The 26,384-nt window shown below is 40.6% G+C and overlaps 1 protein-coding gene across 7 annotated transcripts in view; it reads right to left on the minus strand.

Moving 5' to 3' along the window:
- Positions 1 to 750: 750 nt before the first annotated feature.
- The window catches only part of KLF12 (KLF transcription factor 12), a 263,442-nt gene continuing 237,808 nt past the window's right edge, over positions 751 to 26,384 (minus strand). For all 7 annotated transcript variants that reach the window (XM_062636889.1, XM_062636888.1, XM_062636890.1 and 4 more), the window contains one exon: positions 751 to 10,224. In XM_062636889.1, coding sequence (XP_062492873.1) covers positions 10,043 to 10,224 — 182 coding nt within the window. In that variant the 3' untranslated portion in view covers positions 751 to 10,042. The remainder of the gene's footprint in view (positions 10,225 to 26,384) is intronic.

Consider the following 26,384-nt stretch of genomic DNA (forward strand, 5'->3'; position numbering starts at 1 on the left):
CCAGCAACTCAGTGTATGAAGTTGAAGGTGGTTAGCAGCAGCTGCTCCTTGTCACGCTTGCAGAGGCAGATGTGCACTGTATGGTGTATGGAACACCACCTTTTCACTCCAAACTGACTGTTCAGTAATGAAGGAAAAAGAGAGATGGAGGGGAGAGAGAGAAGAGGGATTAGATGACAACTGAGCTGTTGTTTGTGCAAGTGGAAAAAATAACTTTTCAGGAACGGACCATAGGTTAGGGCAGTGGACGGTGTGGGCGTTCACTGGAGAAGTCAGACTAAACAGGCAGTGATGTGTTTTATACTTATGGCACTGCTGGGAGAAAAGCTGATAGTAAACACACGCAGGACGCTAAGGAAGAACAAAAAACTTATTGTGTGAAAACGCAACCCTCTTCAACTAAGTATGAAGCTGATGTTTCCAGTGTGCCACTGCCCTCCTTCAGTAGCTGGTCCTTTACTACACAGGCACAGAGTGAAGCTTCCTCACACACAGGGAAAGAAGCAGAGAGAGACAGACACAGAGCTCCATTTTAAAGCACTTGGGGAACTCAGATTATATAGTAATGCAAAATATTTTTATATAATCCCAGGACATTTTTGTATATACTGTTGAGTGCTATTTGTTCCAGCTTAGCCACAGATGCACAAACACTGTAAAAGGAGAACGTCTACTCTCTATGATGGCTTTAAAAAGTCTGAAAAGCAAGTAAAATAAAATCCTTTTCTTAATCAAACATTCAATTAAAAAAAAATAAAGATCACTATATGTTTATAAAAAAGATTTTTTAACAAAGGTTTAATTTAAAAAGGTTAATAGCTGGGTATTCCAGAAGGTTTGAGTCATCCACAGTAATAATTAGGGGGTTTGTTCCATACAAAATGCTTTATTTAACCTTCATGCCTCCATTCAGATAATTATACAAATGCATACATTTAAAGGTTTAAACTCTATTTCAATTCACAGCTCAATTCATAGGAAAGTTGAATACAGAAAAGCAATGCACCAACAAAATATGTCTGAGACACCATTAAAAACGATAACACTTGTTCATTTAAATCTTTGAGCATAGAGTGGAATAATCATTCTCTGACAGAATTTCATTAGGGGACTCCCTTTACATTATCATAGGGCAAAAAAATCACCATTTTACAGTAAGAGGAAAAAAAGCTCTGAGTATATTTACAATACATACACTATACATAAATACAAGAACAACACTTACATAATATTAATAAACTTATAACATAGGTGTTGCCTAAACACTACATAGTATATAAATGCAGACAAAACTATTGGGAAATTAGATCTTCAGATGTTTACTTTTATTTTTGAAGAAAAAAGTAATTCTTGCATTTAAAAGCTTTTGAAAAGAAGGCAAAAGAAAGACTTAAGAAACTAAAATGTTTGCTTGCTAGCACTGGTATTTTTATTCCTTTTAAGTGTAGGACCTCTATTGACACTATTATCTCTATGGGGTTACCGATAATGACCCTCCCTTTTGCATCTTATCTAGGAAAAAGATTGAGGTGCCCTACATACTAATTGCACTGCTGTGAAGCTTCAGTCCCGAATTAATCGCTTTGTAAACCAAGGGATGTTTTTGTATTTTTACACAGGAGGATCAAATGAACACTCATTGGTACATACAACGATTAACGACCTGATTAGAAGGAACAATCTGGGGCCAAATGCAACCCCATCCTTAGGATTTAATTCAACTAATGCCATAGGGGAATTTGCTTCTTCCATAAGTGACTTGGCCAAGAATGGTATTTTTCATTTTCTTTGTTTCTTCCTAAACACAGCTGAAAGAACTTTCCAATTTAATGGTAATTTTGACCCCACATGTTGATAGCAGCGTCCAAATCACTTCAAGTGCATGAATGCATGTGTCTGTGTGTGTGGGTTGGAGGTCTTAAGGCTGATGGTGCATGAAACTGAAGTAATTCGTTACTATCTCTGTGTATATTCTATTGCAAGGGCAAATGGGAGATGTAACCTTTTAGGGACAAACAGCAGGTCAAGAGAGCATTTTGTGTAGGTGTTCCGTGCATAACTTATATTACTAATAAAACAATGTATAGAACAATAAGGAAAGAAATTAACTATGGGGATTTTTAAATGAAAAATAAGATACAAATGTAGAAGTGAAAAAAGAGTCTGAAACCAGAAATGACAACATGAACTTTGAATTGTGGAAAAGATTAGTTCAGCCATGTGGATTATGGCTCAAGCTGTCTTTCCAAAGACGCTCTTTACATCTAGAAAGGCAGGGACAGGGAAAAAAAGCAGTATCTGAACCTGTATCTATATTTCACAGTTCATGCTTATGACAAGCCATCAAAGCTATCATCTGTGGTCCTCTACTAGTCACTGAACTATTTTATAAATGCAAAGGTCACAACATAGAGCAAGGTTTAGCAAATTAATTTATGAAACACCATTCACCTCTTCTTTTATAACTGGCAGCATCCTGGCTCCTGAAACATTTGAGACTGAACTGGGGAAGCTGTTGCAGGTCACATACATATAGACAACAGAACCTCAAATAATTATTCTATTCCTATTTTCCTAATAGCTAAAATTCACATGCCCAGCTTTGCTTGTCTGCAGGACTGAACAACTGTGTACTAAATAATCTAAAAATTACTACATGGGCAATTCCATTTATTTTGTACTTTAAAATCAGTAAGCACAAGATACTACAGAAGTCTGCTGGCAAATCAGTAAAACTGACCAAAAAAAACCAACCCAGTATTTGTTTTTCATAATGAAGAAAAATAACCCTGTCTCATTTTGGGACAGTGAAGACAAGGTGCTCTTTCTTATGCAACTAACACCCGTAATGCTGCAGTCAGCCAAACTTCCCAACACTGCAAGTTTCTAAGGATGCCTCCTTGTAGCGTTGCTGTTCCAGAACAAAGAATCAAACCCTCCTCTCCAACAATGGTTCAGGTTCTAGGTAAGAAACTATTGCTTCCTTTGTCCCTCTGATGACACATTCCCTGGTGCCCTCCTAAAATCTCCAGCACGAACTGCGTTCTTTTATGTGCTTAATACCTGGAGATTAAGCTCAAGATGACAGATTTAGTACATGCATGCTCTGATGGGATTATTTCCACTGATGGCTAACATTCAAAACTAAGCTGCTACTAAACTAGTGGTCTTGTCACAGGATGAACCAAGATGCATAAACGTCTAGTTTTTACATGTGAGCCTATGTGCTTTTTTTCTTCACCTGCACTTTCTTTTGTGTATGAGCATTATTGTGCACATCCAATCCTGTCCCCATGAATACAGCCCTAACAACCATCCCGTTCCAGCAGCAACCCACCAATGGCAGCAAAAGTCTAGGCAAAATGTGGAATATTTTCAAATACAAAGTTCTGCCTGGATAAATACCAGGTACAAATTTAAAGGATGGAAAGCAGTCTTCCTCGGCAAAAGTATTAGGACTAACAGTTACATTTTGATCTCCAATAAATTCATTTTTAGAAACAGAAGCAGCATGAGGGATGGCATTACGCTGCTATTTTAAGAATCCATTAGCAGCAGTTAATATTTTTTATTTTTACAGAAATTTACCAGATTAATGAAAAAACCCACATAATTGAGAAAAAAGATTAGAAGAGTCACTGCTGGCCATTTTCCTGTAAGATCAGTTAGTCTGTTGATGCAAATATCTAGGCCACTTGATATAATAAACCTCCTTACTCCATTTTATGAACAGCAATTTATTGTTTGATATTCAAATAGTTTCTAGACTGACAGTCCCCAATTTTTCATGCATTTGTACCCCAAAAAAGCGATATATTTTGTCCACCCCTGAAGTTAATCAATTCTAAGATGATATTAAATACCATGAGCACTACGTGATAAATAGAAAAGAGACATGAGGTGAACTCAGCATTTCTGGAGTTCAACGCAGAGGATTATGCAAGGGAATCCCAATTCTACCACATACCCTAAAAAAGCTCCATTGGGCTTATTGCTGGTTTTTGGATTATTTCACTAGAGAATACCCTAGATACATGGGCACATCAGACACACATTAGGGGAAAAAACACCAAAACACTGCTTGACAATGACCTCCATTTACACCTACTGAGAATCGATATGGATATGAGTCACTTGTAAACTAAGATTAATTTTCTCCTTACAAGTATATGACAGATGTTATCTGAGAAAATAACTAACACCTCTAACACAACATCTCAACATTTGAAAATACAAATGGCACTTTGTGTTTCTGTGCTGCATTATTGTTCACCAAGTAAAATTTAATTTCACCTTACTGTTAACAGAATCCTGCAAGTTATTGCTGTGTAAAAGTATAGGAACATCCCATCAGTTTTAATTACAGGCACTTTCAGTTTCTGTTTCATCTTTTAAAATAGATTTTAGGCTATCCTGCTGAAGTGTATGTGCATTTTAAACATCACAACTGTCCTGCTACAACTGATTTGGTTGACATGTTACTGCATCTAGAAGACTAAACTCCCCTGGAATCGGCAAAGAGCAGATGTCTATTTCAGCTCTGCAACGTTTATTCAGAGTGCACTGTAGTCAGGGGAAATATAAGAAGAAATAAAATCAAATGAGAGTTTGCCGTTACTATATTTGCAATTCACCGTAAAATGCCAGAAGGAAAAAAAAATAAAATAATCCAACACAAAAAAACCCAAACCTTTCATATGGTTTCATCTTGATTGTTTCTTTTTGTATTCAGTCAAAGACATTCTGAGTGCTGACTTATTTGACACTGAAGGACTCAGTATGACTACGTTATATCACATGCTATCTGTGAAACAGCAAAGAAGTGGCCACTCCATTTTGCAGAGAAAACACGCTCTGATAAAACTGAACAACTTACTCCTTACATTTTCTGTTTAAGCTTTGCTAGGCATTTTCTAACCAGTTTTCCTGATGAAAATGAAAGGATTTTTAAAATGCACTTCATTTAACCTATTTACATCCCAGGTAAAATTGTGAGTTTGAAAATATTTTTCCACTATCACGTATATTACAGAATATGTAGACTGTTGCAAGTATAGTAAAATACTTTTTTGATTTCTAAAGATGCAGTATCCTTACAGCTACATTTTGTACTAAAACCTGATTCACTGCAGAAATTGATCAGAATTGAAGCCTTTTCACAGTTACCAACGAGCATGACTGCAGAAACATACATTAAAGAGCAACTGTTATGCTATAGCAGAACTGTGAAATTACAACTATCTTTAAATTTCTGTGTGCACTTCTCCAGTTATAAATCACAGGCAAAGGCATAATACAACAACATGAGCTGGTTTCTTAAGAAGGTACTAATTTCTTTTATAGTGCTTATTTCCAATTTGAACTTTTCTGATTTTTTTTTTAAATAAACTTGTTTTTATACCTGCACATGGGTGGAGGGATGTGGAAGAGCTGAAGTTCATATGCACAAGGGTATGAACGAGCATGCAGGAGTAGGGAGGATTTACTGAACCATCCTAAGACTTGTCTGCTGTGGATGATGCAGTTTCACACACTAATCTTTCCAAAGTTCAAACTAAAAAATAAGTGGGATATAAATACTCTGAATTTGAGGTACCCACCTTCAATAAAGGAGAAAGAGATTTTTTCCATTAAACAGCATTTATTATCAGAAGATAAATTTATAAATGGCAACTAGAATACATTTTCAATGTGGCTAATGGAAAATGAGACTTATGATCACTGTCATTCCAATTATTAAAGGGGAGAAAGGTTGTCCAGCTATTTGTCCATGCTCTGCACTGTGAGTTTACCCCAAACATCAATGCCACTTATGTAATTTTCAACACAGTTAATTTTATTTTACATTACTCCGGCAAATAATCATATACATAAGCAGTCTAAATCTATTTAATTAACTGTGTAAGCATGACACAGAATAAGGAATACTGCATCTTCATCTTCATGTATAAACTGCTGTTGCTATGAGCCAATTTTACAGTGCTGAATAAAACAGCTGCTCAAAAACTAATGACAACTTAAAATTTAAAACCTGCTTGTTCCTTACATTTTCCTAGAATGATGGCTTCTGAGTTTTTCTGACAGATCATTGAATTATCATATGGTTTGGGTTGGAAGTGATCTTACAGATCATTTAGTTCCAATCCCCTGTTACGGGCAGGGACACCTTCCACTAGAGCAGGTTGCTCAAAGCCCCATCCAACCTGGCCTTGAACATTGCCAGGGATACAACAGACACAGCTTCTCTGGGCAACCTGTGCCAGTTGAAAATAGGTGTTTTGAAAACATACAAAATCTCACACTCTGTGGCATAGTTTCTCTTTTAAGATGTAATGGGCATGGTGGATGTTTCCCATCCTTACACTCAAAAGCGTAAATGTCTGTCTTTCTGAAAGAACGGGACTCTCTATATTTGTCTCTCCCAAATGCTCAGTTAAGATGGACCTACTATGTTGCATCAAGATGAAATCTGCTATTTCTGCATCCTACATACGACGTAAGCCTTCACCACGGTTATGAAATGCCATGGACCTGCCGTGAGGTACAAGGATTTTTGAGGAAACTACCCTTGAGCAACTGCCCTTGCTCTTTGCACAAGCACAGAAGTTTGGCAGGTCTGAACCACAGCCACTGAGAGAAGGACACCCTGAGAATCTGCAGGGCATCAGATCCACATCCAAACACTCCTCTCCTACAGAGTAAATTTCTCTTAAAATACTTCTGAAGGGGAAAACAAAACAGAAGACAACCTTGCAGAGTATTTGGGCTCAAAGCCTGTGGGTGCTGGTATGAATGAGAAACTCACTAAGAACCATACTGGGTATGTGTAACCCAGTTGTGAACTGCTGCTGGTTGTGTAAGTTGTCTAGAGGTAACAGCAGCACAAAAAGCCCTTACACATGTGCTGGAAAGGTTGAGGATATACTTCCTGCCTGTGAAAGAAAGAAAATTTAGTGTTCACTACTGTATCTTTTGGCTTCATTCCATTACCACTGATGCACTTTGTAACTGTGTCCCTTGGTGCCAGTGCTGCTTTAATCCTGCATCACTTTGGAGTTCCTTGAATAAGACCAGACCCTCTTTCTGTTGCAGGGCTTCCTATGCATAAAGTAATGGACAACCAGCTGAAAGACAAGGGATTCACACACACCAACCTCAGCCATGGGAAAGGAGCCTCCCCAGTGTCTGTGATACATATGCTTCTCCTCGGGGCAGTTTGGAGCCAAATGCTGAAATAAATTTAAGGCCTCACAATTTCTGAGTTTTTTCCTCTCTTTATTGACTACAGGGGAAACCCAAAGGTGTGACTGGTCTCTCCCAGTTGTGAATCCTCCCTTTGTGAATAACATCAGAGATGATCTCTCTCACAGCTCTGCTTGTAAGCTAACAGAATGGCCGTAAGAGTTTTTGGTCAAATAAACTTAATTTTCTATGTGAGAAAGAAATCATAGATACTGAAAGGAATTCTGTATGCCATTGGTTCTTCTACTGAATTACTGCTATTCAAGTCATTAGTTGGTAAAATGCTCTTGGGCAGGAAAATAGTTTCATCAAGTGACTTTTACCTGACCTGACTTCTTTCCCTAAATGGTGAGAATGACAGATCCATTTAAGGGGACGATATAAATGTACATAAAACACAGACCTCAGATGTAATCCATGAACCATCTCACGCACAACACTGACAGCTATTTTTTTAAACCAACAACAGTAATGCTGCTGGTAAAGACCCAGGTCTGCAGCCCCACAATGCCTCATGGCCTATCCAGAAGCCCTGATCCAACACAGCCTTTTCACGCTTTGCATGGACACTTAGTGCCTCTACTTTGCTCCTGATTTGGAGCCAGATACTAAAGCCTTGCCTAATTTGATGGAATTTGATTACCAACCCAGTCAATGGGAATTGATAAGACACATTTTTTCCCACAATGGCTCTGAATAGCTTGGCTTGGGTTTCTCTGCTGACCACTCGGCAGTGGGGGAGCCTGAGCTAGAACAATATTGGAGTTCTTTCAGAGAGCTGATAATCTACCCAGTACTGGGGAATATCAAGAACGTACTTAAAGACAATCAAACTCTCGGTCCTGTGAATGCTGTTATAAAGTATTATCCCGATCATATTAATCCTCAAATAACTATAATTGCTTTCAGTATCTGCATGGGTACTCTGCGCTTAAAGATTACCTCGATTTCAGAATCCCCCCAACATTAGTACAGGTACTTCAGGAACCAGAAATTAATTCAGACTAGTCAAACATTTAAAAATGAACAAGTAGCATCACAAATTTAATCTGTGCAATTTCTGGAACCAAATATTCATAATTAAATGCATTGCAAAAGACCTTTATGTATATATCTTTCAGCTCTAAGCTATAAAAATCTTACAACACTTAAAAAATCTTGCCAAGCCTCCTCTCTGTCAAATTCAGCTGAATAGGCAGATCCTTGTGAGGAAAGAAAATACAAAAACAGTATTTTGTTTGTATGAACAACTGATGACTAAGAGTTACTCTCTTTCCTACACAATCCAATTAATACAAATTGGTTCACAATTATAGGGCTGTATGGGAATGATCAAGAATTTCCTTTTATTTAACCTGAAAAGGCTTGGATTGAAAATCCCAGCAGAGGTGGCCACTGGTGCCCATATAAAGGACCATTTATATCATACCAGACAGCTGGCAAAATCTTGTTATTCCCTAACTCCCAGTGAGAAACCTAATGTCTTGCAGAGCACCACTGCAGAAACATTTCTCCTTCCTACTTATGGTTCATCCTCTGAGTCCTGAATAATCAGCTCTTTCCTTTATCTTTCTTTCTTTCCAGATGCAAATACTATGTTGAAGGAAATGAATGTACTTAATTGTGGTACCTAGCAGGTCAGTGAAACCATCAGAAAGATTAACTTAAATGAGCTTATGTGCTATTTCTGCATACCCCCTGTTTCTGTTGGTGTGGAGTAAATTATTATCTTGAGAGCTATTTTACTCATTATTGCTTTTTCTCTGCAAGAGATGCAGCCGTTTCTTCTCTGTTTTGTTTTGTTGCTACATTCAATTCCATTTCATGTATGGCTACACCACTAGCCTTGTTACCAGTGAGTATAAGATCTGACTATTTCCTTATGTTCAAATAATGGTCACGGGGAAGAGAATGCCTGCATGAAAGAAAACTGCATGTTGGGAATGGAGTAGTAGTTTTTAGATGTGCTCTTTCTACACAAATCAGAAATGGTTCTAAATAAGTCCATTGTAAAATATAGGTACTTAATATTGTACTTTCAGCAGAGATGCTGCTGCCCCTTGTTTATTTTACAGACTTCAACAACAACAAAAGAAAAGAAAGGAAAAAAAAGATAAAAGAAAAAGGTTAAATGGCTGGTGTCCTCTAGGGCATAATGACAATTGCGGTACAATATTGAAATGCCATCATCATTATTGTAAAAGTCTGCTCAAGTGACCCTTCAGCCCTGACAGTGGGACCTCTCCAACAGAATCTTCTTGCCTACTCACATGCAGTTTGTCTGTAGCACAGCTAAGGCGTAATGTTGACCACCAGTCAGATGGTATTCAAAATAAGGGGAAAAGATGGGATAATAAAAGTCTAGCGGTCTTGCTTTCATCTTCATCATCATCATCAATTTGTGGTGTTTAATCCTCCAATCAGCAGTGATTTTTCAGGAACAGAATGTCTGACAGCTGAGAAACCATACAAGCTATAAACACCTTTTTGTCAAAGGATGCAGCATGTAAAATAATGCCCATTCCCGTAGCATTTCAGCTGCTATTTCCCAGGTGATTGTGATGACACTTTCAGGGGGTAGCCATGCTGAGGGGCAGGTGGGGTTAACTTCAGATGGTGAGGAGAAGAGTGGCACTTCTTTTCCTGCCTTTTTTTAATATTTTCTGTTACTATGCTATGTTACGGACATCAGGGGAAGCCCTGCCTGTTAACACTGTAGAGGGGGATTCAGCCCTGCTGAATTCACTCCAGGTAGTTAAGAGACCCAGCTCTTAAACTCGGCTGGAACAGGTAGCGTTTCTCAAACCAGCATGTGCCTACGGCGGTGGAGCGCCAAGTGATCTGAGCGGGAAAAGCTGCGGTCACAGTCTGCACACTTGAATGGCTTCACTCCTGTGTGCTTGCGGTAATGCCTCGTCAGTTCGTCGGAGCGAGCAAACTTCCAGGTGCAGCCTTCCCAGGTACATTTGTAGGGTTTTTCTCCTGGGAAGAGACAAAAGAAAGAGGGGAGGGGGGGGAAACAGGTGGTGACTTCCCCTTGTTGCTCTTAATCCCTGCAACCCCCTCTGCACGCTTCCCATGAACACCCACTGCCTAGGGGTTGCTTCAGGCCAAATTACACAATTACAAGGTACCAAATCTGCTGAATATAAGGAAAGGGCCTTGACATTTATCATTCCTGTGGCATTCACATGACTAAGAAAATCAACAGGATTAAGGCAACAGTATAGATCCTACCTTGCAGGGGTGATGTGGGGATTAACATCAGGACAAAGCGATGTATAATTATTCTCATGATTACCATACAAGTTTGCTAGCCCCACCTTGTCAGGCTACACTTCTTCCCAAAATGTCCAGATTACCCGATATTTCAGCAACTTAACACAGGATGCCACAGACTTCCAATTATTTGTATGAAGTTTATGAAGGTTTCTGATTCTATGTGTAAACAACACTGCAGGACATTTCTTAGTAAGCTGGTAAAAATGAACTACAATTTCCCAGTTAAACATAAAAATTCAATCTGTAAAATGTCCTCTATTTATTGCATTTTGCATTGATTTTCAGTAAAATTAATTTTGCATGTAAGATGTTTCCAGGAACAGTGCATAATTTTCAAATGCAGTCAGCCATGAGACTTGCACAACACTTTTCATAAATATCCATTTACATTGATGTGATCAGATTTGGGTTAAGTGTAGATTTTTGGAAAATTTCACCCTCTACTTTTTATTTAAAGGTAACCTTGATGCATGCCCCGCATTCTGTGTCGTATCATGTCAGAGGAGAAAATTAATACAGAAAACCTGTATTTGGTGCTTTCAGAAAGCAAACTGTTATAAAACCCCCATTTTGGCCATGTTTGTAGGCTTTACTTATTTGTGATTTCTATTACCATCCTTCAATGGCTGCATGCTAAACGCTCTTGGCAGTTACCTTGATCCCACAGTTGAGCACGCATCAAAAATGAGGAAACTGTGTGAGGTCCGTATGTATCTTCTTCTGGTGCATTAAAAATTACTCTTTACCTCCCCTTCTGAAATCAGCTAATCACAACCAGGACAACAAAACAGCATCTCTGCAACAACTGTTTCCTTCATCAGGTACAATCATTCCTCAGTTATTTATTATCTCTCATGAATCATGAGCAGCTTGCAAGAAACTACTTCAATTACCTGAACCAGTGATGCAACACCTCCCTCCGTGTGTCTCTTCAAAAGTCAATAAAAGTTTTGCTGAGAGCCCGCAGTTTCAAAAGAAAATTCCTGAGTAAGAGTATCATCGCGAAGTCCAAACAGCCCTGAAAAGTCCAGCTAAAATGGCCACAGGTGCCTCTGTAAGGAAATTGGATGCTGTACAGGCATGTCAGCAGGTTTGTCAGCAACATTTGAGCTCCTTGGGTTGGTACCTTCTGTGCACCATCTGGGCTGTGCTGCAGTTCTGATGTCAGATGGGGGTGGGAAACAGTTGCTGTGAGTTGAACCCAGCTATCTAGGCTCTGAGGTGACCACAGCCCATAGCTGTACCAGCAGCAACTTAGCCCAGATAATTTTACAGTACTTATCCAAGCACAAAGCACCAAGTAGTGTTCATTGCCCCAGGGTGGCCATGGTGCTGGGTGCCTGGAATCCAGCAGCTGCTGTGAGCTGGACAGGCATGAGATACTTGGCAGATGGCAAGCCGCATGCTCTTGCCAATGACACAGCGCTACAAAATGTGCTCAGATTCACCACCAAACTGCCTTACATACATCTCCTTGCCACAAACAGTTGGTGTGGGGCACTGTACAAGTATAGCAGTACCTCCATCCAATTTGGCAGGTCTATCCTAACGGTCTCATCACACCACAGCAACCAAGTGGAACATCCATCCTCAATGTACTTTTAAATTCTTTTTGTTTAAACTCCATGCTACCGCCCCAGTTGGTTTCCTTGATCACAGAGACTTCCAGAGCAAAGCACGGGGATATTTCTTAACCTCTGGATTCTCATTTAAGAGCATCTGAAATTCTAAGTCTCTTCTACCACACAGAATCATAGAATCATGGATTTGTTTAGGTTGGACAAGACCAACTGTTAACCCAGCACTGCCAAGTCCACCTAAACCCTAAGCACCACATCTACAAGTCTTCTAAATCCCTCCAGGGATGGGAACTCAACCACTTCCCTGGGAAGCCTGTTCCAATGCTTGACAACCCTTTCGGGGAAGAAATTTTTCCTAATATCCAATCTAAACCTCCACTGGTGCGATTTCAGGCCATTTCTTCTTGTCTTATCTCCTCTTATATGGGAGAAGAGACAGACTCCACCTCACTACAACCTCCTTTCAGGTAGCTGTAGAGTGCAATAAGGTCCCCCTGAGCTTCTCCAGACTAAACACCCCCAGTTTTCTCAGCGATTCCTCATCAGACCTATTCTCCAGACCCTTCACCAGCTTTGCTGATCTTCTCTAGACCCGCTCCAGCACCTCAATGTCTCTCTTGTAGTGAGGAGCCCAGAACTGAACACAGGATTCGAGGTGCAGCCTCACCAGTGCAGAGTACAGGGGAATGATCACTGCCCTGGCCCTGCTGGCTATGCTATTTCTGATACAGGCCAGGATGCTGTTGGCCTTCTTGGCTGCCTGGGCACAATCTGCATCATGTTCAGCAGCCATCAATCAGCACGCCCAGGTCTTTTTTCAAGAGCAGCTTTTCAGCCACTCTTTCCCAAGCCTGTAGCATTGCATGGGGTTATTGTGTCCCAAGTGCAGGACCCAGCACTTAGGATTGTTGAACCTCAAACCACTGGCCTCAGCCCACTGATACAACCTGTCCAGATCCCTCTGCAGAGCCTTCCTAACCTCAAGCAGATCAAAAGTCCCACTCAACTTGGTGTTTTCTGCAAACTTACTGAGGGTGCACTTGATCCCCTCATCCACACCATCAATAGATTTATTAAAGATATTAAAAACATCCACAAAATCCTTTCTCTTCAATAGCCCCTCTGGTACACAAAATGTCAGATCTTCTTTCCCTTCGTAGAAGACAGAGAACCCAATGCAGGAAGAGATGGCTGGTGAAAGAAATACCAGAAATAGTTTGTTTGTCTATTAAACTAGTATCACTTCAGGTAAGAAAAAGAAGTTAGGTGATGGAAGAGCATGAGTGAGGGTCACTTGCCTGGAGTTCCCAGGCATTGCTTCCAGCCTCCCTTCTCAATGAGTCCTGCTTACCCAGCCCCTATAGAGCTACATGAAAGAGACAGGACTAACCACATTCCTCTCAAGCTATTTACACCACTGAAAGAATATCACTCTTACAAGCTCAACCTAAGAAGACCTTTCATTATTTTCAATTAAATATGCATATAGATAAGAAGGTAAAAAAAGGCAAAGTAGCATTATTCTGGAGACATTCACTCATATGTATTTTAAAAAAGCCACTGTAAAGAAAACTGTAAAAGATAGGATTTTTCATTAAGATCATTTAACATTTTACACAGACCTATTTTTTAGAGGAAGAATAATATTACTTCTTTGTTAAACACCTACGTTACCTGTAGATGGACAAGTGCTAGGAAGAAAATGCTCTTCACATGCAACATTAAACTAACTCTTAACCTTTTGTTACGACATGAAGACTGACCACTGAGTTTGTAAAGACCAGAAGATAAAGGAGTTGAAAGGATGGAGCAAGGACCATCAGGAGTGGAATTGCTCAGAGGACGGGAAGCTGGCGTCAGGTATCACACATCAGATTTGGCTGATGAACATGAGCTGCAAGTCTCAGCACAATCAACAGAGAGAAGCTGGACCTTAGCAGGGCACCCCAGAAAGCACTGAGGAGGTGGAAAAACTAGTTTGTTAACTGGGAGAAACTAGTATCAGTGCTTATATATCTCTCTATATCTATCTCCATTTCAAGGCTGGATTGCAGTGGAGTTGAACTCAAATACTCAACCATTTTGACACTTCAGACACTTCTGCCTCTGTGTGAGCACTTGAGCTCAAGTGTCTAAGAAACTCTCGGGTTCAAAGTGTGGGCACGTTTCGGCTGCTTCGATGGCTTGGCAGCCATTGGAGCAAGGGTGCAGGGTTACTGTCACGCAACCAGAGACTCGAATTCTCATTCAGCTCTAGGGAGCAAAAGCAGGTGGTGCAAGTCTTGCCCAGGGTACAGGAAACATGGGAATGAAGAAGACAGAACAGTGGACAGTTTTTGAAGGAGATCTGTAGAAAAAGACTTCAGAACCTGCAGCAATTCACAAGAGGAGAAAACTGCAGGAAGATAAACCCCCATTAGTCAAATCTTCTGAATCTGTACAGTTTGAGTCTTCAAGCTACCCATTTAAAAATAAATGCCTGAAGCTGTGAGCGTTTTCACAGGAGCTTACCCTCCTCTACTTTTGCACCTGTCTTTAAGAGCCCTGTTTGTCCTGCAACCTGACAAAAAGATCCCAAAACACAGAGAAATTGTATTCTGATGCTATTTCACAGCTTTGCCTTGCAATGCATGGACAGTGAAAAGTATGCCATGACAGGCATTTACACGGATCAAGTGGGATCCTGGAGCATGAAAAAATCCTTGCAGACAGTTCCCTGCAGAAAATGAATATTTTCTATTGTTTGGGGAAGTTATTTATGAAGTTTTAAAGGTATGACTCAATGCCCCAAATGAAACTAGTGATTTTTTAAATCTTCTATTAACAGAGCCTTCCAAAACCTTGCCTTTTGTAGTCCAGATGCCACAATATAAATTAGTATAATTACTTTTACCATTATTTTTCTTACTTTATCGCGGCTTCTCTCACTTAAGCACTTAAAAACATAGTTACAACTGTTACTCATTAAATCTCTCCAAACTCAAGCAAATAATGAGTTAATAATGCTGAATAATGACCACTGTTCAGTCAATCCTTCCAAAATTTTTCACCCCCCCTACAGCCCGTCTTCCCCTTATTCATATACTCTAACATCTTGAAGATCAGTCACCCTGACAACATCCACATATTCCCTATGTAGGTACCAGTAGGAGACCACACCATGTAACAGATGGCAGGAGACCACCTCCACCAACAGATGAAGGGGTCTGCTTTACCCCTGGGCAGAATTTCCCATGTGGTAGGTTCCTCAGCAGTTATTCTCTGCCCATCATCTAGTTGATATCATGGTATTTGACACCAGATGCTTCTAAGGCACCGCAAAAAAACCATGTAAATAGTTATGGGTTATTCTGCCAGAAGGGAAACTGCTCTGAAGTTCCAGGAAACAGAACCTGGTTTGTGCTCCCTAGGCAAGGAACTTTATTTACTGGAAGTGCAGATGTTGTATGTACTCCCTGTGCACTTGCAGCTCTTTTCATCTGTGCATTATTTAAGCTTCATTTATTCATTGGTTTAGCAGGCTCTTGGCAACCATGTCATTAAGCAACAATGAGGTAACGCCATCTACTACCAGGACAGAAAACACCCCAGTGATCAAGTTGTAAGCTGATTTCTTTCTCTGGTATAAACTCACCCCTCTCTCTGCTATTACAGGTGGGTGCCATGTCCCTTTTTATTTGTGTCCTCTACAGACATTCCCATCTATCTGATTTTTTTACAACATGGAATTGTTACTACATTACTCCTCTGTAGCCCCTTCCTGCAGTAGTACTCTGCCTTTTGAAACACTTGTAACATTTTTATTCCAAATAAGAGTCAATTAGAAAACAAATATGGTGAACTGTTCAGAGGTACAGGCTTAGCCACCTAGTCACCCCATAGAAGAGCCACATACCGGTTCTGCTTTGAGAAGGACAAAGGTAGAAAAGCGCCTGGAAATGAAACTTGGTTTCTAAGTTTGTATAGTGTTTCTACTGGGAGGGTGGGAGCACAGAGGAGATGCTCTCCCTCACTCCATTCACAAAACACAATGGGTTTGAGTCAAACTTGCACAGCTTAAATGTAATCCTTCATAAAAGTCTGTCTTCATAACAGCACTGTGTAAGAAATATTGTGTCCACTCTGCAGGCAGGAAAACCAACACAGCGAGCATCAGCAACCTTCCCAAAACTGCAGAAAAAGCAAACAGCAATGAAACTGCTACATCTCAGTTCCACCCCTTTAAAAGTCTGAAATATTTTCAATAATTTTGATGCAAAAATCCACCTAATTATTTAAATGTCATTTGGGATCTCTGTTTCCAAGTTACTGATTCACTGTATCTCTTTGGTGAACATAATGAATTTGATGTTTGTGTTTCAGCATTGTCAAAATATGCAAATGAAGTATCTTTCTGGGAAGAGATTAAAGTTTCGTATCAGTTGAGCAAGTCTGGCAAAACAATTTCTATGAGCAGAACAGGAACATATTGTGCTGCCTGTAACATGTCTTGAAATACAGGTTTTTTCCTTGTTCTTAGCCTGAGTTAGGCAAAGCGCAGGGACATGGTTTCTTCATGTGGAAACTGGGAACAAAACAATTTCTTCAAAAATACAGTGACACCCACCACTCTAAAACAAGAGACAGAACTTGATTACCACCCTTTTGGCATCTCTTGAACTGATTATTTACAAGTTCAACTTCTGAATAATTCAGGTGTGAATCCTTCTCCTATACCACACCAAAAGAATTATCTTTTCATTTCACTGCACTGCTGAGCTTGGGTCCTGTTTGCCATCCTGGCCCTTCTCCTCCCTCACTCTACAAGACCAGTACAAGTTCAGAAAACTTATCTCTTTCCTCCTGATATTGTTCCACATGCCCCTCTAGGTATACAACTGCCTCAGTTTGCCACTATTTTAATAAAAACACCAGCAAAAAAAGCCTTTGTCACCAGACTCAGAAAATTAAATTCTCCATCATTTAATAAGGCAAACCCAGTACATCACATGTGTGGTGACAGCCCCATTCTGTCACCACACACACAAGAAAGAAACGGGGATTGCAATTTCTCTTCCATGTTTTCTATTTACTGGGCTTCTGCACAGATACTCAGCCCCACAGTGGGACACACCTAGTACTACGTGAGACAGAAATGAATTACTGCTCTAGGACAATACCGAAAGGAGGCCTACAAGGAATCTGGAAAGAACCTTTTTACAAGGGCATGTAGTGATGAGACAAGGAGGAACGCCTTTAAGCTGAAAGAGGGGAGACTAAGATTAGGTATTACAACAGGATTCTTTACCATGAGGGTGGTGAGACACTGGAATGGGTTGCCCAGAGAAGCTGGGGATGCCCCAACCCCAAAACTGTTCAAGGCCAGGATGGATGGGGCTTTCAGCAACCTGGTCTAGCGGAAGGTATCCCTGCCCATGGCAGGGGAGTTAGAACAATCTTTAAGGTCCCTTCCAACCTAAACCATTCTATGATTCTATTACAAGGATTAGTTACATGAATTTCAAAGAGCATTGCTGATGTGAAATTTTTAATTCCTATAAAACCAGAAAAAATATTTTTTTTGGAAATGTCAAAGGCCTCTTCCTGTGCACCTGAGTCCAGGAGCCAGACCACATCCCAACAGTAGATGACAAATAGCATTTTATTACCCTTCCTGATAAGTTTTTCCTGCATGATGTGGCACCCATATAAATATTTAGGTATACATTAAGTGCACATATATACACTTAACAGATATATTTTTTGTACATATATATGTAGTGGAAAATGGCATGAAGTTTTCCCCTTCTCTCCAGCCACAGCAAACACATGGGTCTATCAAATTTCCAGTGATGTGAGGAAGGCTGAGATTTTGCCTTTTACAGCGCAGCCTGCACTCACAAAGATATCTGGGATAGGTGAAGCAACAGATCCACACTTCCGTCAGCAAGCAGTTGCACAGAGGGTGCCAGCAGACCTGAACACTGTTTTATCTCTTTCACTGTGGTGCTGCAAGCCTGGGTTTCAGTCTGCCCCCGCAAATAAAACACACTTCCATCACTGTGAACTGAAGGGAGACACAAACAAGTGACACTTCCTACTCCATCTGCCTAGGATTCTGCTACCGTCACTCCTGGATGCTCCAGGGATTGCTCCACCATGCTCACCAAGAGCAGTACTGATGCTTCCCAGCATTAAAGTTAAACCTTCCACTATGTGTAAAAAACCATAACAACAAACTAGCTCCCAAATAATTAAATAAATAAAACCTAAGAGAAACAACAAAAAGGCTCCAAGGGATGTGCTCTGTCTCACACAGTTTTATACAACCGATTATTTGTTGTTTGCAATGTGCTAGAAGTCATTCTCAAGCAGAGGGATAATTTGACCAAGATCCCACTACATTTCATTTCCTATGTGAACAAAAACCACTGAAGCCCAGAAAATAACCCCTCATCCTACACCTACCTAAAGGTGTCATCTTTTTACTTTCCCACAAACTAAGAAGGTTTTGTAGCATTTTCCCAGTTTTCTACTTACATATTTGCAAAAAGAGAAGATTGAAAACACTAGCTTTCAGGTTCTACCTAGCTTCCTTTTAGCCATGTAGAAAAGAAAGCAGAAAAAAAGAAAACCTCAACAAAACGTTAAAACAAATGCTTCTGTGAAGCTTACTTGCAGTTCTGAGCATGCATCACTCTCAACAACTGTGCTTCGAATTGAAGGCTGGGCACAAAAAAGGAAAAGGACTGGGTGGGCACAAGTGACTCCAGACACACTTAACCAAAAGTGGCATCTCAAGTAACGGGCATTTCAGGAGCAAGTTGCTACCCTGGTCCCTCTGCTGGGGACTGAGTGGGCTGCAAGAGTTAACATCCTTGGAAACCCTGTATTGTGTATTTACTCCTCCAGCTCTGGGTGCAACATCTGGGAAAGCATTTTGGAGGGAACAGTAAAGAGGTCTTTCTCGCCTTCATGCCACTACAGGGCTACACATGGTAGACCACAATTGTGCTGGAGACCTTAGATGAACTGCAGTTCTTTGGAGGTAGAATATTAAGTACTAAATGGTTTGCTTAGAGAAAACTCTATTCTACATAATGAAATTATCATTATTCCCTTGTGCCACACACAGACAAAACACATATGCACCCCGTATTTACAAAGTCAAGGGGCACTGTTGGAAATATTTTTCATAACCTAGGGACTGAAAGTAATCACAGATGCAATTAGACTTTCTTTCCCATCAAAGTTCCTTGGAATAACCACATGGGCACTCTTCCATATCGGCACAGCATCAGACCTACAATGCAGAGGAATGACTCCCCGTGTGTAAGGTGAATTCAGAGCTCACAAAATGCGCCAGAAATTAAATCATTTAACTTTCCACAGAGCGGCTATTGGAAGAGAACTGGATGTACAAGCTCCTTGTGGTATGGACACCTGCCTGAAAGTAGCTGGACTCAGATAACGATCTCACTTCACCCAGAGCTTCCCATTTCTACATCTCTTTACTAGGCTGTGGTGGCACTGGTGAGCCTGCCTGCGTACCCTGGTACGTACTGCACCATCAGACTTCTGCTTTTAAATATACTTCTGTCCTGAAATGTGAATCCTGCCACATCAATGGGAATAGGCTGAGGCTTCGGCTGAGGCTTCAGCAGCCCCATTTCTGAAATACTCTGTTTATCTTCTAAATAGAAACTTCATAAAGAAAGAGCAGAAAAGACAGAAGTGAAAACTTCCATGAAATGTATGGTTTCTACATAGGAAAACTCTATTGAAACTGGCAGTAAACTTTAAACACTAAAAGAAAGTATCTCTTAAAAAATAAAAGCATCACCCAATACAAACAGAACCTCCTATTTTACTTAAAGCAAATTAATTTAAAAATTGGCTTTGTTTATTTAAATTCCCCATTTCTGGAACAGCATGTGAACCTGCTGTTGCAGCTTTTTCATCTGACAGATTTATGTGGAGGAGGGGGAGCTCTGGGATAAGGACCTAGGAAGCACGTAGGACCTGAGAAAAAAAAAGCTGGGCTTTTGAAGAGTGAGTGTGTAGGGCAGGTGACAAAGAGGCATTCATTTTAAAGTAGGCCAAAAATCTACACAGTTCAAGTCAAATCCAGAAGGATTATTTAAAAAATGTCGCTTCCTCCCAATATTTACCTAAAGAAGGGATTACAAACCTGTAAATATCTCTCTGGAACTTATAGGTAGCAAAAGGCAGTAACAGACCTTAAGAAAACAACAGGTAATTAATGGCGTTTTAAAACCTACAGAGCAAAAATTACTTTTTTGGTGGTTCTGACTTTTTAAGTCTGCTCAACTTGCTCAAAGGAAAATGTGAACAAAGAGTAATGATGGGGCCCTTTCATATTAAAATAATATATGGAGCAACAGTGAATGAGAGGAATGCAATGTTTGAAAAAGCACAGACTAAATAAAACACCCATGTACCCACTAGCCCTCACTCTTCTACAGTGGCGTCTCAACCCAGCTATAAAGGAACATTTTGTGGAGGAAGTGCTGTCATTTTCTCAGGTACAAAACTGTTAACTTCTGAGATGTTTACTGCCTCCATATAACGCTGCTGAAGACCACCTGACACGGACAAATAGGCTTCATTACGTCTGTGGCAAAGGTATTTGCTCTCATCTCTCAGGAATGATATAGGTGTCGATCAAGGACAAAGCACCAAACACAAAACTATTCATTTGGCCTGGGGGCTATACTCGCCTGCCTCTAAGTGCCTAACAAAGCAGTTGCATCCTCCGAAGCAATGACACTGAGAAGAGCGATTCAGACCTGGTGCTGGCTGGGGCTCATGGATGGAAACGAGCAGTTGCAGTCCTGTACCTGAGTCCCACAGAAGCTGCTCTGGTTACAGCCCTTGCCCTCTTCCACTCCTCCAAGGAAGAAACAAAACCATGGCGGTGGCTTTATGACGCCAACACTCATGGACTAAATCGATTCCCACTTCACACCAACTGGAAAGTCCAGGCTTTTGTTGCTATTGACCCCAGAAAGCCACTCTGCCATGTTTCAGAGATTTGTAACCTGAAATAAGGTTGCACAGAAATACAGGAAACTGATTACTCCTACAGTAAAAGAAAATCCTACGGAAGTGTGAGATGGGAAGCAATCTCTTCTGTACAAGATGCTGTAAAATTATGTCCCACATAACCTTAAAGCAGGCATTTCTTTCTTTATGGACTTCTTCAGGATGATTCATGTAGTGTTTTAAACTCCCTAGGCTTCTCTCCATGTGATACTGGTAACCACAATGAGCTAGAAATGGATTTACCTGTGGGGAACTTCAGATGTGAAATCCAAGATGAATCAGATTTCCCTTTAATTGCCCCTGTAGTTAGTTAGATTTCTCAGGTCACAGTCCCCATGCTCAGCACCCCCATGGGACACATTCACACCACCCAGTGTACTCTGCATACTTAGAAAAAAGATCTTTAAATCCCCTCCATGTGTACTATTCCACATTCCAAGTCTCTGTGTTCTTTACCAGGGCTCCTAACTGACAGCATAATTTGCTCTTCAATTTACATCATACACCTGAAATTTACATGTGCTCCCTGTTGAAGAGGAGACAGATGATGTCTATGAAAACCTGATTGTGGTACGCAAAGGTTAGCTTTGGTACCAATAGGATCGCCACTCATCTTAAACAGAATATTGCACACTTGGACTTGCAGACTAAGTAGCCTGTGGATGAAAAGTGAAAGTAGTTTTTAGCCACACGTTCAGGCAATGGCACAGTTTGTCCATGACCAGTTGCACCATAAGGCGTGTGCCCAGGGACATCACCCACAGCCAGCAGCCACTGGGTCTCTGCAGTGTCTCTGTTGGCAGCCAGAACCTGCCATCTTTTGACAATGACACTTTTATTTTTTCAATGCATTAAAACAAGGCACCTGAAATCAGTATTAATAAAAAAGGGTTTGTCTGTTTTTCATATGATCACTGTTACCTATCCCAAAGGTGTTTTCACTTCCTAATGTCTCCTTTGTGCTGTTACAGAGAGTAGCCCAAAAGGTTCTGGATGCTCGTTATCTTTTTTCCCTCTTCTCTCACTCTGCCCTCTCCTCTTTCCACACACACACTTTATCTACAACTATTATGCTGATTGAGGTTATAATGAAGTGTATTAATTCACCAGAGACTTAAATTCCTTGCATTCAACTTGATAAATGGTATGAGCTTTGTCCTACTGTCTAGCTTACAAACCTATTTCCATTATAGTTACAGATGGCTGAAAAATAATGACAAGTCAAGTGAAATTCTTCAGGGAAATGGCAAACATTTTTGACTGCTTTGCAGCTTTACATTGACATTTCAGGAATGTCCAGCCAACTAGAGAGGAGGCCAAGATGTATGTCCTCGATTTTATGGCATGAAAATATCTGCCTGCTTTTTGCCAAAATAATGGATTTAATGCATTTTACAGTTTTTACAGACCCATGATTTCCAGTTTCACCAACTTCACAGATCAATTATTAAAGTCTACTTTTTATAATCCATATCACCCTCTCAAGAGAAGGCATGATCTGACTTTTTGATTTATATAAAATATATCAGTTTTCATCATTTCTCTTCAGATGGAACAGAGATCTTTAGATCTTTCACAACCAGGGCTAACAGAACAGGAAACAGCAATTCATTAATATAAAGTTAAGTATTTTTAGAATGAAATTTTTATGGGGAAAAAAAATGAAACACAGTGGAAGGAACCAAGGAACCAATATTAGTCTGCAATGCCCAGCTGTCCTGCTGAAAGTGTTAACGGCAACTTTAATACTACCTAAAAGGCCTGAAATAGCCATTACATATTATAAAATAGCACTATGCTGGTTTCCCTCTCCATCTTCAAAGTGAAAGCAGCAAACTGAAGAAGGTGAGTCCCACCAGGACTGCAGGGGCACAGACTTCACAGGGAACATCAGTTACAGCTCTCCTCATTCTTGGGGCTGACACCAAGCACCTATGCTGAGCACAACACAGACATATAGAGACCAACAATGCAACCCAGGGTTGCTGGTTTTCCTATGTTTCAAGATTACTCATTTGTAGTCACACATTAGTAATTTTCTTTAAGTTCACTGAAGCAGAAACTAACTCAACACAACTCCAGTGAGCCAGTTTCTCACAGTTTCTCCTTGCGGAATGAGTAGATAAACCTGAGCTGCGAGATTGCCTGCAAGCCCCGAAGGCTCTCCATCACACCCGATACCTCCCGATAGCTTTATCTGACGATTTGGCAAAACAACAACAAGAAGCTGATACTAGAAAGAGAAATTGAATACCGATGCTTGTGATTTATGAACTGCTCTAAGGAGTACAGGTTTCACTTGCAGTTCTACTTGGAGAGGCTATACGTAATTCAAGCTCGCCCCCCAGTGGACTCCATGCCACCAGTACACTAAGTTTCAAGGATACCAGTGAGGAAAGTATTGCGGAGTCAGGGCACAGCATACTTAAAAAAACCTAGGAGTTACTCAAAGAGAATGAAAAGTTAACCTTCTATAATATTTTGTTTCCATTTTTAATTAAGAGTAAAAAAGTATATACCTTCCAACCAACCAAGCTATTCATCCTGTCAAAATACTACTTGTTTAAAAAGTAAAAAGCAAAATACCAAGCTGTGGGGAGACTGGATTGAGAGCAGCCCTGCAGAGGACTTGGGAGTATTGGCTGATGAGAAGCTCAGTATGAGCTGGCCGTGTGTGTTCACAGCCCAGAAAGCCAACCATATCCTGGGCTGCACCAGAAGAAGCAAGATCAAGCAGGTCAAGATGATTCTCCCTATCTACTCTGCTCTCATGAGGCAAAGATGATCAGAGGGCTGGAGCACCTCTCCTATGGAGACAGGCTGAAAGAGTTGGGATTGGTCAGCCTGGAGAAGAGAAGGCTCCAGGGAGACATTATAGCAGCCTTCCACTACCAAAACTGGGCCTACAAGAAATCTGGAGAGTGACTTTTTACATGTAGTCCTTGTCTTTTACAAGGACACGTAGACAAGGGGGAATGGCTTTGAACTGAAAGAGGACAGACATAGATTAGACATCAGGAAGAAATTCTTCATTGTGACGGTGACGGTGGTGAGACACTGGCATCAGTTGTCCACAGAAGCTGTGGCTGCCCCATCCCTGGGAGTGTTCAGTGTTGGATGGGGCTTTGAGCAACCTGGTCTAGCGGAAGGTGTCCCTGGCCCATGGCAGGGGGGTTGGAATGAGATGAGCTTTAAGCCCCTTTCAACTCTAACCGTTCTATGATTCCGTGATTATTTTTCCTCCTGTATCCAAACAACTGTGAAAGTTTCAGTGGCCATGCACATATAGTAAATAGTAAGAAGAAAAGTTCTCAAGCACATTTTGCTTCGGTAAACAATTGCCAGCAAGATCAGCCTGCCTAAAATAAAAAAAAGTCTATATTACACAATCCTGAGTTTCTGTGATCTTTTCTCAGAAAGCTTCCTACTGAAACTTGCTCACCCTTGTGTGCATAGCTGTCATACTTCATTTATACTTACCCAAAATGGCACTAATTACTGTGGGTCATAAGTGAATAATTAACTTCTTTTGCCTGAAGCAAAAGTAAAGGGCAAGATAAAAAAAGTAAGATGAGATTAATATGTAAGAGTATGCTCATGGCCAATGCTAAATGTAAGTCTGAAATCCGCCAACTTCTTACCGAGACCTGAGAAGTGTTCTGTAAAACATTTAATTTTAACTGCATGATACAGATTTTGTCACTGGTTCCACTGGCTAAATTCAGTGCTCACCTTTTCTCTAGACTATACTTTACTTGCTGCAGGCATGAAGACATGGCAATATTAAGCAGTTAACAAATGACCGTTTAATGAATTTTTTTATTTAACATTATATTTCTTTTCTCCCTGAAGGAATAAACCAACATCCAAAATGACTGCAAAATATTTCAGGCAGATGCCTTTTGGGGTGGGGATTTGTTTCATCCAGCTAACAGCCTGGTAGGTAGCTGGTCTTCCTCTATATTCAGCAGTGAAAGAAAAGCACCTTTGCAAGCCAATCCCTGGGCCTACCTGAAGAGGGAATTACGTGCCCCAGAGGTGCCAATCCTTCTTTTCTGACTACCCAGAGATCCCAGACAGATAGCACAGCCTAGACACCCAGCTGCCAGGGAATCAAGGTTGGGGAGATGGATCCTATGATTATGGCAGGTACAGAAACTCCCTTCACGCTGCTGGAGAGCTATAGCTGCAAAACCTGTAATTATCAACACCATTTCAAGCCTTCAGTGCTTAGTTTTGGACACCCTAAGAGTACAGCCTGAGATTCAGAGGTGCAGATGATCTAACACTTATCTGGGTGCATTACTTGCAAGTTCTGATCTGCCATAAGGTCCCTAATGAATTAACAAATGAGATTCTTGGTGTTTTAAAAGTCACAGTAGAGAAGAGCCTTCTGTATTTCTGGGCTAACTTGGGTGTGACTTTCCTGAGGTTGTTCACTCTAGTTTTGTAACTCAGCTCCTTAACACGATGCTTGCTTATAGTCCTGAGCTGGTCACCAGTCTTGCAGGGTAGAAAACAGTGACTTCCCTGTGACATAAATACGTAGTAGTATTTTTGGTTCAAACCAAACAGTCTACTGTTTTCATGCCTTTGCTGGGCTCTCTGCCTTCTAATCTGCTACAGCCATATAATGCTCAAAGGATGACACAGGCAAGAACAGGAAAATCACTTAGAAATCAGGGAAGGGGGAAGGAAAGGGACAGAGCAGGGTTAGATTGGGATAAAAGAATTAAAACAGGAATGACAGTGAACAACGTAAAAGGGTAGGGGATTGAAGACCACATTGAAGATGGGGAAAAGAAAGGAAGAAGGAAAAAGAATTAAGACAAGACATGATAAATCAGGAGAGAGGAGAAGATACAAGCATTAACGGGAAGGCATGAAGAGACTAGAATAATTGGCCTGAAGTGAAATGTAATGAAATTCCCAGATCACCAGAACATTTCTGCTGTTTAAGGAAGGAACTCTTACCTTACAGAAATTGATTTAGTAGGGGGCATTAAGATGAGCCTTGTTCAGTATTCCTCTCAACAAAAGTCCAACCAACCAAAAGACATATTGGAAAGAATGATGGGGAAATGGCCTCATTTGAAATCGAGAAGCCATCACTTAGTTTTTTAAAACAGTATCTCATACTCTTTAGAGTACATCACACCACAGCAAGTGCCAGCAGATTCTCAGCAGAGAACAACATTGGGCTACATGCTGGACAAATACGACTTTTTCTCCAAG

This window comes from Pezoporus occidentalis, unplaced genomic scaffold (assembly GCF_034315485.1).
Source record: "Pezoporus occidentalis ecotype Australia unplaced genomic scaffold, CSIRO_AGI_Poc_V1 ctg5, whole genome shotgun sequence".
Taxonomy (NCBI): Eukaryota; Metazoa; Chordata; class Aves; order Psittaciformes; family Psittacidae; genus Pezoporus; species Pezoporus occidentalis.